Here is a 12777-nt window from a genome sequence, read left to right on the forward strand (position 1 = left end):
ATCTGGGAATAGGGATCAGGTGATTATATCTGGCCCTGCCTCTTCCTCCTGTTCTTCAAACCCTGCTTCCTCTTCATCCCTCACTGTTGCAGCTGGGTCTGGGGGTCTCTCTGACCCCAAGCTCTGACAGCAACAATCCCAGATAGACGTCCTGGGAAGGAGCTGCTGTCTGGGGAGTTCCAGGCAGTTTCCAGCCAGGGGTAACCCTTAGGAGTGTGGGCTGAGGCTTCAAATGATCAGCTCTTTTAGAAGTGATTTCTGCTCTTGCAGTGATAAGTTCAGATCAGCCTAGCCAGCTCCGTTCACGGGTTACCTCAGCCATGCATAGACAAGAGACGGGAGACCATGTGGCATTCTGCTGGAATTTTTTAATGCAGGCTTCAGCGAAGGGGGCGAGTGATGATCTACCACTGATCTGGGCAAAAGCTGGGGTTTTTATAGGGAAGGGAAGAACTGGGAAAGGGACAAATGGTCTGAGATTGGGATAAGATGACCAATAGTTAACAGGGAGATAGCATGGGGTCCCGAAGCAGGAAGGGGTCCACAGCTTAGTCACCATGACTAAGCAGTCTTATCTTAGGGGGCATATCTCCAGTGAGGAGGCCTATCAGAGGACTGGGCTTCCTCCACACCTCACTAAGCAAACTGATTTGGTATTAGATTTCTTTTTCTGTATAGGGGTGACTGATACTGGCATGGGTTGTTCCTCTGGTTTAGTTGCAGTTTGAGTGGCCACAGTATTTGTTGGTCTGCTTTCCTTCTCCTCTCTCTGAGGGTGCTGTCTAGTGACAAGCAGTATGCGATAAATAGTAGCCAGAGCCCAGCACATTGCATAGCTTTGCACCTCTCTGGAACTGCCACAGCATTTTTCTTACAAATATTCCTTCACTTTATCAGGGTCCTGTAGTGGCTCAGGGTGAACTTCCAAACCATTGGAGCAGAATAGTCATTCAAAAACTGACCCATGTCCTCCCACATTCCATGCCACTCATGACTATCCACCCTCAGGGCAGATCTCAGAATGACCTTTCTAGAAATCTCTTTTGTAGTTCTAAACATGGTATGGACCACACTGAGGAGACCTGGGAGACCTAGCAATAAGAACATGCTTTTCTTAACATCCAAAAGGAATTCCAAATTCTCAAAAACTGTTAACAGGCCTAAAGAAGGAAAAGGGGGTGAAAGGATGGGGAAAATCATCCTCCCCTGTTTCCCCCACAGGTTGGGTATGATTAGTAATGAATTCCCAGAGTTAGCACCCAAGGCCAGGGTAGGAGAGCAACATTGATTACACATCCCAAATGACCCTCACTGCACTTGATGTTATCATGTCATAAACTGATATCCCACAGTACAGCAACAAAGCAATCCTGATCCCTCTCCTTGCTCTGAAAAAGAGCACCAAGAGGAACACATAGAGGAATATACACAAGGTTAGGTGCCACATTCACATGAACAGAGCAAGCAACATTGTGACCAGTGGTGCTGTACCCAATACAGTATATGCTTAGATCAAATTTTGTTTCCAACCCGCTCTGGTCAGATCTGTTGTTATCTCAACCCTTTGTGCCACACATTGGGTGCCAATTGTGGCTGTCATGGTTTAGGACTGGTGTTCTCCAATTTAGTAGCCTCACTAAAACCACACCACTGCTTGCTTCCCTTCCCCCCCAACTGAAAGCACAAAAGGCAAAGATCATGAGATAAGAACAATTTACTGGAAACAGCAATGAGATAAGAAAATGAACAGTAACAGCAACAATATTAATAACAAAAGATATAAGACACTGAAACAATTTACACATAAAATAAAACAATACCGGACTGTTCCAACCACCATGCTTTCTCCCATCAGAAGGAACACCCTTCTTCCCATGGCAAGAGAGAGTCCCTTTCCCCTGCCCCAGGCAATGATGTCAGGTGGTATCAAATAACATTAGGGTCTTTACCTCTGTTGTGGGTTAAGCATTGGCTAAAATCACTAGTGCACGTACTAGAATTATTTATTCATTTCTTGCTCTGAGATATGAATTAGGAGGAAGGCAAAGCAGGCTCAAAACTTAAAAGGTATAAAAAAAACTTTATTAACATAACTAAAATAATAATAAGAAGAATTAGAATAAAGCCTTCAGAACACTTCTCCTCTTCCCACAACTACTTTTCTTTCCCACAGAAAACATAGAGACAAAATCTGTGATTTTCAATCAGCTACGACCTCTACAATAGTCTTTCACCAGTTTTTGTAGGGAGAGGAGTTTCTCTCACCATGCCATGAAACAGTTCTCTTGTGGCTTCAATGTTACAGCGAATCAGCTGCCCAGGAAAGGAACATCTGTTCACAGTGTGGAAGTCCCTCCCATGCCTTGCAGCTTTCCCAAAGCTGCTTTCATGGGCCATGTCAACTTATGGGGTACTATTTTAAGGATGAGCTGTTCTAGCATAAAAAACTAAAAGTTATTTTTTCTCTGGGAACAGAGGCTTTTCTTCTATCTCTGGGGCAAAGTTTCTCATTTCTCTCTGTTCAAGCTTCTCATTAGATTGCAGCTTTTCAGCATCCACACGCTCCAGCACAAGTGCCCTTTTCTCATGGGCTACAGGTGAATGCTGCATCCCTCTATGCACTTAATGAATTACAGGGAAAAAACAAAGTCTGATATATCAAAAAATATATCTTTACCATAGCCCTACAAAGAGAATTTCAGCCCAAGACCAATTGTAGTGGTTTAGCTTCGCCAATTTGAGTTTCCCAGACATCACACCAAATAGTGTAATGTGTAATTCAATCAATGTGAAACCACCACACCAAGGCATCTCCTCATTCCCATCCTAACTAGAATTTGACTCCTTCTTTACTGACCTCAGTGTCCTATGTTGTTTTCCTTATGTCTTCACCTTTTCCTTTTCCTGATTTGGGAAAGAATTTGTGTTCATAGGTTCATTTGTTTTCAAGTTTTATCAATTGAAACAGTTTTTATAGAGTTCTGCAGCACTGAAAAGTTGATCTCATTCAGGCTGTGCATCAGGGAGATCACTTGCCATGCCTCTTGCTGCTGGTCACATGGTCTCTGCTGACACCATCCAAGCCGTGCTGGCTGCCAGCTCCATTCAGCGCTTTTCTTCATGCGAAGCGCTGAAAACAAGAAAAGCTGCTGCTGCCATTTTTATCCTCTCTGCAGCATGGCTGGCTAAAAGTAGCTAAACAAAGTTCATTGCGAACCATACCAAGGCAGCAACGGCTGTGTGCCATTGTCCTGGTTGCATCAATTTTTTCAGCCCTGCAGTCCCAGCCACGTAGACACTCCTGGACCAGGCTGGCGGCGGCTACTCCCGGCCCCTGGCTGCTCCTGGCCTCAGGGCTGCTCCAAGCCCCGATAGAGCCTCCAGCTGGCATGGTCTGGTGATGGCACTGGAAAAATGACTGGCGGGCTCCACTGGGAAGGGGCCCAGCCCCTCTGGGAAGGGGACCCAGCCACCTGCCAGGACGGGGCCTGGCGGGCTCCCCAGTGAGGGGCTTGGCAGTCCGCTCACCACCCCTCAGGGGGCAGAAAATCTTGGCTGAGCCACATGGGACCAGCCCAGCCTGGCCACACAGGCTGCACAGGGACAAGTCAGCCAGTTACCTCTTCAAAAGCTGGAAGCCAAGAGAGAGATTTCCCAGGCTTGCCCATCTTTAAAATGTGAATCTCACAGAGACGAACCCAGCTTCTAAATGGCTCAATAAGTTGCCAATTCTCAGAGCTAGCCAGCTAATTGTTTTTGCTAGGCACAGAAGGTCTTAGCAGCACCTCCCAGAAAAATCATCTCCATGGGTAGCTTCTTCCCTCCTCACCAAATGTCAGTTAATGCAAAACCAGCACAACCTCAGCCCCTCCCACTGATCTGGGCCAAAACTAGGACAACTGGTTACACTAACCCAAAGTTGTTTTCAGACTACTTTTTTTTTAATCCTATCATTATTCGTGATCGTCCATTGACCAAAAGACTACTGCCAATATCAAATACAGTACTTCACTTTATGCACAAGTATTCTACTGTATGCAAGAAGCAGTCATTTCCTTCCCTTTATAAAGCCTAGAAATTATAGAATTATAGGACTTGAATAAAGTAAAAAATGTGTAAGGAATACATTTGTCAGCAAAGCATGAGAACTTTTTTTCTTAAATAGATCTTAAAATGATGCAACATAAGATTGCATCTATAATTCTCTAGGAAATATTTGACATGCTTCATCACATAGGACTTTGAAATATTTGATACTGCAACACAGACTATAGATACATTAAAGTAAATCTGAATAGAATTGTTTAAAAAGACAAGAAATGTAGGAAAACATTTTAACAGAGCAAAGGCATGATATTTTAGTCAAAGCCTGTCTGCACAACCCAGCTTTCAATCCAGGCGACAATTCTAAGGACAGTGTCCTTGAAGCTCTCCTGGAACAGTGAGAATGAAGAAAAACAATGGCATTGTGTATAAGAAGAAGAATGTTAAACAAAATGTATTAACCAATAGTAGCTTGTTAAGCCATGCAAACCCTCTAGGACCCTATAAAAGTGTGCTAAAGATAGAAATAAACGAAGTTCACTATACCTCTATGAGGACTCAGTCAATATTTTGAGCAGTTTTCCGTTAAAGCAACTTATTGCACTGTCCTGCTTCTAGGTCTTCCCCACAATTTGTTTTGAAAGAATATATCATAACATACATAAAGACATAACTTCTTGCTAAGTCCTTTTTTTTTTCAAATCTCTCTCAATCATGTCTTAAAACTTATAAAGATAGATAATTTTTATTTGCTCCAAGAATACAAATTCATAATGATAGGAAGGATTCTTATAGGAGCACTTTCTACTCGTGAAGATTATTCTCCTTGTATTCCTTTTAAAATTACCCTATTTAAATTATTATTAAAAATAAATATATTTTGTTAATGGCTAAAATTAATATTTCTATAGTGCAAGGAGACAGCAGAAAGAATATAAATTTGGCTTGTGCACTGTTTTGTTATTTCAGAGACTAAATATTAAAAATAGGAAATGAAATTAAATTAAATGCAGTAGAAAACTAAAGAAAAATTAAAACACAAACTAGGACATAAATTGCATCTAGCACAGATTTTATTTACTTTAAGCCCTTTATCAACACACTTGGCATGAAACTCGTGGTTACAGGGTAAGACTCTAAGTAGCTGCTTTGACTCAAAGTCACACATACACATTACACACCTAAAAAAAAGAGCAAATATTTATAAACTTTACCATTTAATAACAACAGGCAACTTATAAGGTGTGTCTGCAAAAGTGTTTTTTAAAACCACTGGAGTATCTACAGTGATCAAACTTTTGTGGGTAGAGATCTCTAGTGGACCAGTGTAAAAGGAGAATTTCTTTTGCTTTTTCACCATGGTTTCAAATCCCAAAGCAGACAAGGGAGTTCACTGGTCCAAGTAGTAAATAGTTTGTATTACCATAATTCAAAATACTTGAGCTCATGCCTGCTGATATAAACAGGCAGTGCAAACCTTATACTTCTTTCAGTTTTAACTTCAATTTTAGCTACATTAAAAAAAAATCCCAGAGAATTGCTTTGAGTATTTCTCAAAGCCATAGTTGATTAAAGATCACATGCATTTTTACTATGAAAGATTTCTCCTTAAATTACATCTATATTCTGTTGTACATATTTTATAAACACATTTCTTCCCCAGGGATATCATCAACTTAAGTTCTCCGGTATTTTTATTTTTCTTATTCTTTACTATGTTAAAAACAACACTGAAGGTTGCTCTAAGTGGAACATCAGAGAAAAAAACTTCTTCAGTTCAATTTCAAACATTTGACAGCAGTGTATATAACTTTTACTGTCTCCCACCTATATCTCATTTCTCTGTTATGCAGATTTTTCAAGTAGAATTTGTCTTAAAAATAAGAAAATATAACTGTAGACCTCAAAGATTTTCAAAAGCTCTTTCAGGAGCACTTTAAACTTTAGTAATTGGAAAATATTTCAATATAGGCTAAATTCCAAGTTTTCTAGTATGGCAAACAAAAATTTTGAAAACTTTTTTAAAATACTGAATAAATAAATTTGGACATATAACTGAAGTGAGACTAGGCAGAATTTTAAAGTCAAGAAAAATTATATCTGACTTGAAAAATGGATTAATAAAATTTATCTTTTTTCTTTGGGCGCTTTTAGAGCATTTGTGTTACAGTATTTGCCTAGTTTAGGCTGCAATCTGAAGGAATGGAAACAGTAATGTAAAGTATGTAACTTTGAGATAGATGTACTTACAATGTCTGCTCTGATTGATGATTGCTTGGATTGAAGCTGTATGATGGAAGCTGTTCAATGTCTGCCTTTGTCAGTCCTCGAGGTTTGGCTTCTCCTAGACGTTCTGCCAAATTCAACAGTGCCTACAAAACAAGGAATTTGGACTTAACATTCATTTCCCCAACAAGCTCCAGCTCTATCAGAAGTGATTTCTTCTGCCACATCACAGATGGCAAAACCCACCTCATTACAGAATCTTCTGAATCAGAAGGGATCCACAAGAATCATCAAGTCCAGCTCTTAAGTGAATGGCCCATATGGGGACTGAACACGTGACCTTGGCATTATTAGCACCATGCTTGAACCAACTGAGCTAATCAAGGTATGTTTAGACTTGCTTCTCTCTCTACAACTGCAAGAACTATGGAAAGATGTAGTAGTTTAGATTCGCCAATTTCGTTTCCCAGCCAATGCACCAAATAAATGTTGTGGTTTTAAAGCATTAGCTAAAAAAATCACTAGAAAACTTACTCATGTCTTGCTGTGAGATATGGATTAGAACAAGAGCAAAACAGGCTTAAAACTTAAAAGGAATCAAGAAAATTTATTAACAAAACTACAAGAATAAGAAACCAGAATAAAACTTTCAGAAACCCTCTTTCCCCACTACCCAACCATTCTCTTGTTCACATGACAACATAGAGACAAAAAAAAACCTGGTGGTTAAAACAGTCCCAATTTTACTATAGTCTTTTCATCAGTCTTTGTAAAGAAAAAGAAGTTCTCTTTTGTCAGTCTATGGAGTTTTTCACAACAAAACCATTTTCTCATGGCTTTCTATTTCTCTGATGCCAGCCGCCAGAAGAACTCTGCCATCAGTTCTTTCCTCCCATTTCACACCACTCTGAGGTGTGTTCATGGGCCATAGGTCAAGGGGTGTCATTTTAAGGATGAATTATTCAAAGGCAAATGTTCTCTTCATCTGTGATCATCTCTGGAAACAGAAGTTTTCTCTTTGGCTCTTAAAGGCCACAAATCTTCAACATCTCTCACTTCTTTTTCTGTTCCAGCATCTCATAGGATCACAACTACTTCACCATTTGCTTAGATCCACTCTTTGAAATACTCCATTCCCCCCAAAATACTCTGTCTTGAATTAAAGGAGAGTTTTTCAGAACACTATTGTCCATCTCCATAGTTTTAGCAAAAGAATATTTCAGCTTATTATGGCATCTCCTTATTTCTCTTCCCATCTGAAGCTTAATTCCTTTCTTCACTGTCTTTGATAGTTCATGTTGTCTCTTTACATGTTGATCACTCTCTCTCTCCACCCCTCTCTCCAGAAAAAAGGATTAATATGCAAGCCTATCTGGGTAGTGAAAGGGTTAAAATCTTGCCCAGGCCTTGTGGATGATCCTGTAATTTCTGCCGGAGCAGCGGCTGGGGCTGTTTGCGATGGAAGATTTTTTTTTCCATGGCTGCTCTGGGGGAGTGTGGCCACTGTCTCAGCACGCCGCAGGCCAATAGTTTCCCCTCCCCTTACTCGGCAGTCTCTGGTGAAACTCAGCAGCAGCAGAAACTGCAGCCGAGCCAGGAACCGGCCTGGCCTGGCGGGCCCACTGTACAAGGCCCAGCGAGCCCTCTGAGAAGGGGCTCCTGTGACTTCACAGTCTCCATCCTCCCCGGGACCTGCAGAGCCCCAGCCAGCCCCGCTCCCCCTGCAGCCTTGTCCGGCCTGGGGGAAGGTGGCTGAACCAGAGCCCTGTTACCTCTTCAAAAGCTGGAAAACAAAGAGAACAAGAAATTCCTGGGCTTAGGTTTTAAAGGGTGGTGTTCACAGGTTGATCTCACTTTTCAATGGTCAAAACTACTGTCAATTCTCAGAAATGGCCAGTTATTGGCCAGGAGAAAAACTCCCATCAGCCTCCAGCAGCTTTAACTTCCTTAGGTGTTTCCCTTTGTTTCTTAAATACCAATCCAACACAGATGTCTTTCAAAGTTTGATCATTGATGAATTGTTCTGAACTGAATAAGATCATATTATTGGGATTGCCAAATATCTATGACCTAACGGTTAATCACTTCTGTAACTGTATTCACAGATTGATACATGTTTTACTTTGGAAGTTAATTCTCTTTTCCCCATCCCCCACATAGCTGTGTGAGTAACCAGAAGAAAATGTTGACAAACTTGCTTTCTAGGAATATGCAATGAGCCTAGCTCTATGTGTCCAAGAGTTTAAAGGGACAACTTTTTACTCACATTCCACTTCTTGGACTAACTGAATTGAGACACAGATTTTATGCTGAGCCTTTGGAAACAAAGGCATGACATCAAACTGAATAGAGACACTTTCTGCTTAAATTTTTTACTCATACAGGTAGAACACTGTACCTAAGTGATCCTCATGTAAATAACTTCTGCTCTCACATGAGGGCCTGCAGAAAAGCATCAGTATAAACTTGATAGAGAACTGAAGCACAGAAGAGATTTGATTAAAGATGCAAAAAGTATAGATTCTCAAATAGCCCAAAACCCAAAGTCCAAAATGACAGCTACAATATGATGCTCCTTTTAACTAGCACAATAAGCATTATAGGAAAGCCTGTCATTACACTGCCAATGCTATGCAACAGCATAAAAAGATGTCTCAGCAGAATCAAGGCAAAATAGATACATGAGGAGAGACAGGCAGCAGCTGAGGGCTGCTCAACAGAATCTGATGGGAATCCCAACAGCCTGAGAAGCAGCAAAGACAATATCTGGGATCAGCTCTCAATTATCTGACTGACATTTAATTTCAAAATATGTGACTTGCTGTGCTCTCCTTATTGTCAAGAGAAAATATTAAGAGATTCTTGTCAACAGCATGTTTACCTGAACTCATCCTACAATGTTAACACCGATCTGTGAAGATAGCGAGGCACATAAAAAGCACTAAGTTATAGCAAATTGAAAAGATTAGAATATTTATGGTCAATATTTAAAAAAAAATAAAAAGTATAAAAGAAGAGTCATATCTAGAATAGAAAGTTGAAGAATTTAAGCATTGCTAATCTAAAAGGATACATTTGAGGAAAGGTAACATACAAAGTAAGGGTGTTTCTAACATCCAGTGTTAGAACCTAGTATGGAAAAATGTTTCTACATTCTGTCTTCATAAACATTACATTTATTTAATCCGATTTTTGTCTTTGAAAAGCAAAAACCATCGAAGTTCATGTATTAACATCTGGTCCTCATGAATTTGTACTTCACACACCAACCTCATAGTTTTCTACCTCTCCATCTTCCACATCCAACTGAAAACTGAAAGCTGGTCCAACTGCAGGTGTCACTGGAAGCAATGATCTGCCAGAAGAACAAACAACAGTAAAATTCAAAATCTTCCTGAAGGAAAGCCTGCAAACATATGTCAGAGGTAGAGTTATGTTATTGATCCTTCTTAAATCAAGAAATTCTAAGAATCAGTAAAAGGTTAAATTTTAAATTACGAATTAAAATAATTAAGACTTTTGCATCACTTTTTGGTACTTGCTGTATTGCATTTTTAAATTGCATGCATATTACTATGAAACCTCATACTTACAGTAAGGTTCAGTGTTATTACAGAAATTAATCTCTTGGTAGCCTGCATCACATAGTTAATAGTAATACTGAACAGTTTCCAGATTTAAATTTGACTTATATATCAATGAAGATTAATAACCCAAATTAATTTAGCTCCCTAATACAAAAGCATTCAAGCACTCAGAATAGAATAGGATAGTATAGAATAGAGTATTTCAGTTGGAAGTGACCCACAGAGATCATCTAGTCCAGCTGCCTGACCACTTCAGGCCTGACTAAAAGTTAAAGCATCTTATTAAGGGCACTGTCCTCTTGAGGGACCCCCGAGCTATTCACCAGTCTTCACAGAAGTAATTGTGAACGCTGTTTATTTCTATTATTAACACACCTTTTATAGGGTTCTACAGGGTTTGCGGGCAGAGCAAGCTACTATTGGCTAGTACACACAAGTTTACATTCTTATCCTTGTACACAGGAATATTGTTTTACTTTCTGCAGGCAAGTTTCAAGGATTTTGGCCCTTAATATTACGACTTAACCCAGAGGCTGGTTTGTGCAGACAGGCCTCTACTAATATATCGTGTCCCCCATCTGCTGAAAAACTCTCTATAATTCCCCCGTTTCCTTTTTGCACAAACCAGGCCTTGGATGCGGCTTGTACTACACTTCTACGAACACAAGATAGCATACAACCTACAAGCATTATCACCATTATCCCTATAAATAGCATTCGTCCCCACTCTAGCACAAGAGACTTCAACCACCCAGTGATGCCCCAGCTGGCGAACCAACTCTCAATGGGGTTACTATCTTCCTTCAGGGCATGTAACCTATCCTGTAGCTGGCGTAGTTGCTTATGGATGGAAACTGAATGATCAGTAAGATTCAAACAGCACATGCCTTCAAACTCCTCACAACCATGTCCTTGCGCTAAGAGCAAAAAGTCAATTGCAGCTCGGTTTTGTAATACTGCATGACGTACACTACTCACATCGGCTGAAAGTTCACTCAACATTGTGGATGTTAAGTTTAATTCTTTCCTAGTCCAGCAAGCGAGCCTTTTTAGGGTGGCTAGACTTTTGGCGGCAGCTGCTCCTGGAATGAAGAAGGAGGTTGCCCATATTATACCGCGATTCCAAAAGTCTGGGTTTCTAACATCATTACACTGTAACTCATTTAGGCTTCGCTTGGTCCGTCTATTGATTTTCATTTTGTCAGCCACATTCAGCAATTGATGTAAGCTTGGGTGGAACAAAGTAAGTTTCCCAAGATAACATGGCCCTCCATGTGGACTAGCAGGAATTCCATTCCATGCCCTATCCCCACAGACTAGGAAGATGGAACTAGGTAAGCGCTTTGGTAGTTGTCCTGTGAGATTGCATCGTGAGTAAAAAGCTTTACTCTCAGTGGCAGTAACGAGATCAACTATGGGGTTGACTGTAGCCCAGCGCTGTGTTGCTTTGTCAGGATGATTTTTTGTTGGGGGCTCAAACATCATCCATCCACCTGAGGTATTGGTGGAACCTAGCAGATCTAACTCTTCTGGGGGTCTCATGGTAACATTAAGAACCTCAATAATTTTTGCTTGCCATCAGGCTTCAAGTTGTCTAGATGTGAAGCCAATGGTGCGGTTGCACTCTTGCAGCATTATCGATCGATTTAGTCGAGTCTCATTGCTAACTAAACCTCTAAAGGCTGGAGGATCCCATTCAGGGACTCCTACGAGACAGGTGCGAAAAGGATCTCCAGGGGTAGCTAGGCTCAAACACATTGATTTTTGACCGGTCAGGTGTGCTAAGGTGACCCATATGTTCTGTCGCTTTTGGATATCAGTCAGCAGACAGCTGGTTGGGGTTACACACAGCACAATTACCACAAGCAGTTTGTCCCATGCAAATGGCGTTATGTTTGCAAACTCACGGCTAAAACTTTGATCGTTAAGTGAACTTTCAAAGATGCTTACGCCAGCTCTTGAAGGGGGAATACTTATACCTTATACTAATATAATAATCGCTACACACACTAAATTTCTTATCTTAACTCTTATCTATCTACTTTAACACACGTGCTTTGGTATATATGTAGTCTAAGCGTGAAAGCAATTTGCAAAAAGGGTAAACACACAACTAAAATTTGTTTCGTGCACAATTAGATAGTCTCTGCACTCTTCTCAGATCTTCACAGGAATTTCTCACAAACAGACTATGATTTGACACAATTCAGTCCTGAAACATTTGTTGTTCTCGTGGTGTCAGCTGACAGCCAATCAGGGATTGACTGAGGGCATCAACGTTCTGATTGTTCCTCAGATCCTTCGTGGCTGGTTTGGTCCATTGGCCAGGCACCCACAGCGGTCCAGTATCTGTGGAAACACAACTGTAACCACGCCCGTTAAATAGCAATGGACTTGGTCCCTCCCAGATACCTGTTTTTGGGTTTTTGTAATATAACTTAACCTCTGGGGTAGCTTGCATCTTTACTTGACTAATGTGAATGACCACCGGGGGTTGCTCTAAATCCCCAACTAAACTGAGGAAATTTAGAGTGAACAACACTTGCTGCAATCGAATGGTAGGGTCTAACTGTTCTGGTGTTTTTTGCTTATTCAAGTACTCTTTTAGGGTCCTATGGGTTCTCTTTACAATGGCCTGTCCAGATGACACATGGGGAATTCCAGTTACATGTTTGACTCCCCATCTTTGTAAGAATTGAGAAACTCGTGTTCCTACATATGCAGGCCCATTGTCTGTTTTTATTTCTTTCGGAACTCCCATTACGGCAAAGCACGCTACCAAATGTCGAATTACATGTATGCTTTTTTCTCCTACTTGTGCAGTGGCCCAAACCATTTTTGAAAAGGTATCTATTGTAACATGTACATATTTGAGGCGACCAAATTCAGGCACATGTGTTACGTCCATTTGCCAAATCTC

The 12777-nt window shown here is 40.7% G+C and overlaps 1 protein-coding gene across 1 annotated transcript in view; it reads right to left on the reverse strand.

Annotated features, from left to right (window-relative positions):
- LOC148183268 (E3 ubiquitin-protein ligase RNF38-like) overlaps positions 1-12777 on the reverse strand; it is a 47169-nt gene that overhangs the window by 24214 nt on the left and 10178 nt on the right. The window contains exons 5-7 of the mRNA XM_088061374.1: positions 9541-9625; positions 6295-6416; positions 5126-5225 (exon numbers count right to left, since the gene is read on the reverse strand). Of these exons, the coding sequence (XP_087917500.1) occupies positions 5126-5225; positions 6295-6416; positions 9541-9625 (307 nt within the window). The remainder of the gene's footprint in view (positions 1-5125; positions 5226-6294; positions 6417-9540; positions 9626-12777) is intronic.

This window comes from Pseudopodoces humilis, chromosome 12 (genome assembly GCF_049639895.1).
Source record: "Pseudopodoces humilis isolate 2021_Gansu_Grassland_sample_001 chromosome 12, ASM4963989v1, whole genome shotgun sequence".
Classification (NCBI taxonomy): domain Eukaryota; kingdom Metazoa; phylum Chordata; class Aves; order Passeriformes; family Paridae; genus Pseudopodoces; species Pseudopodoces humilis.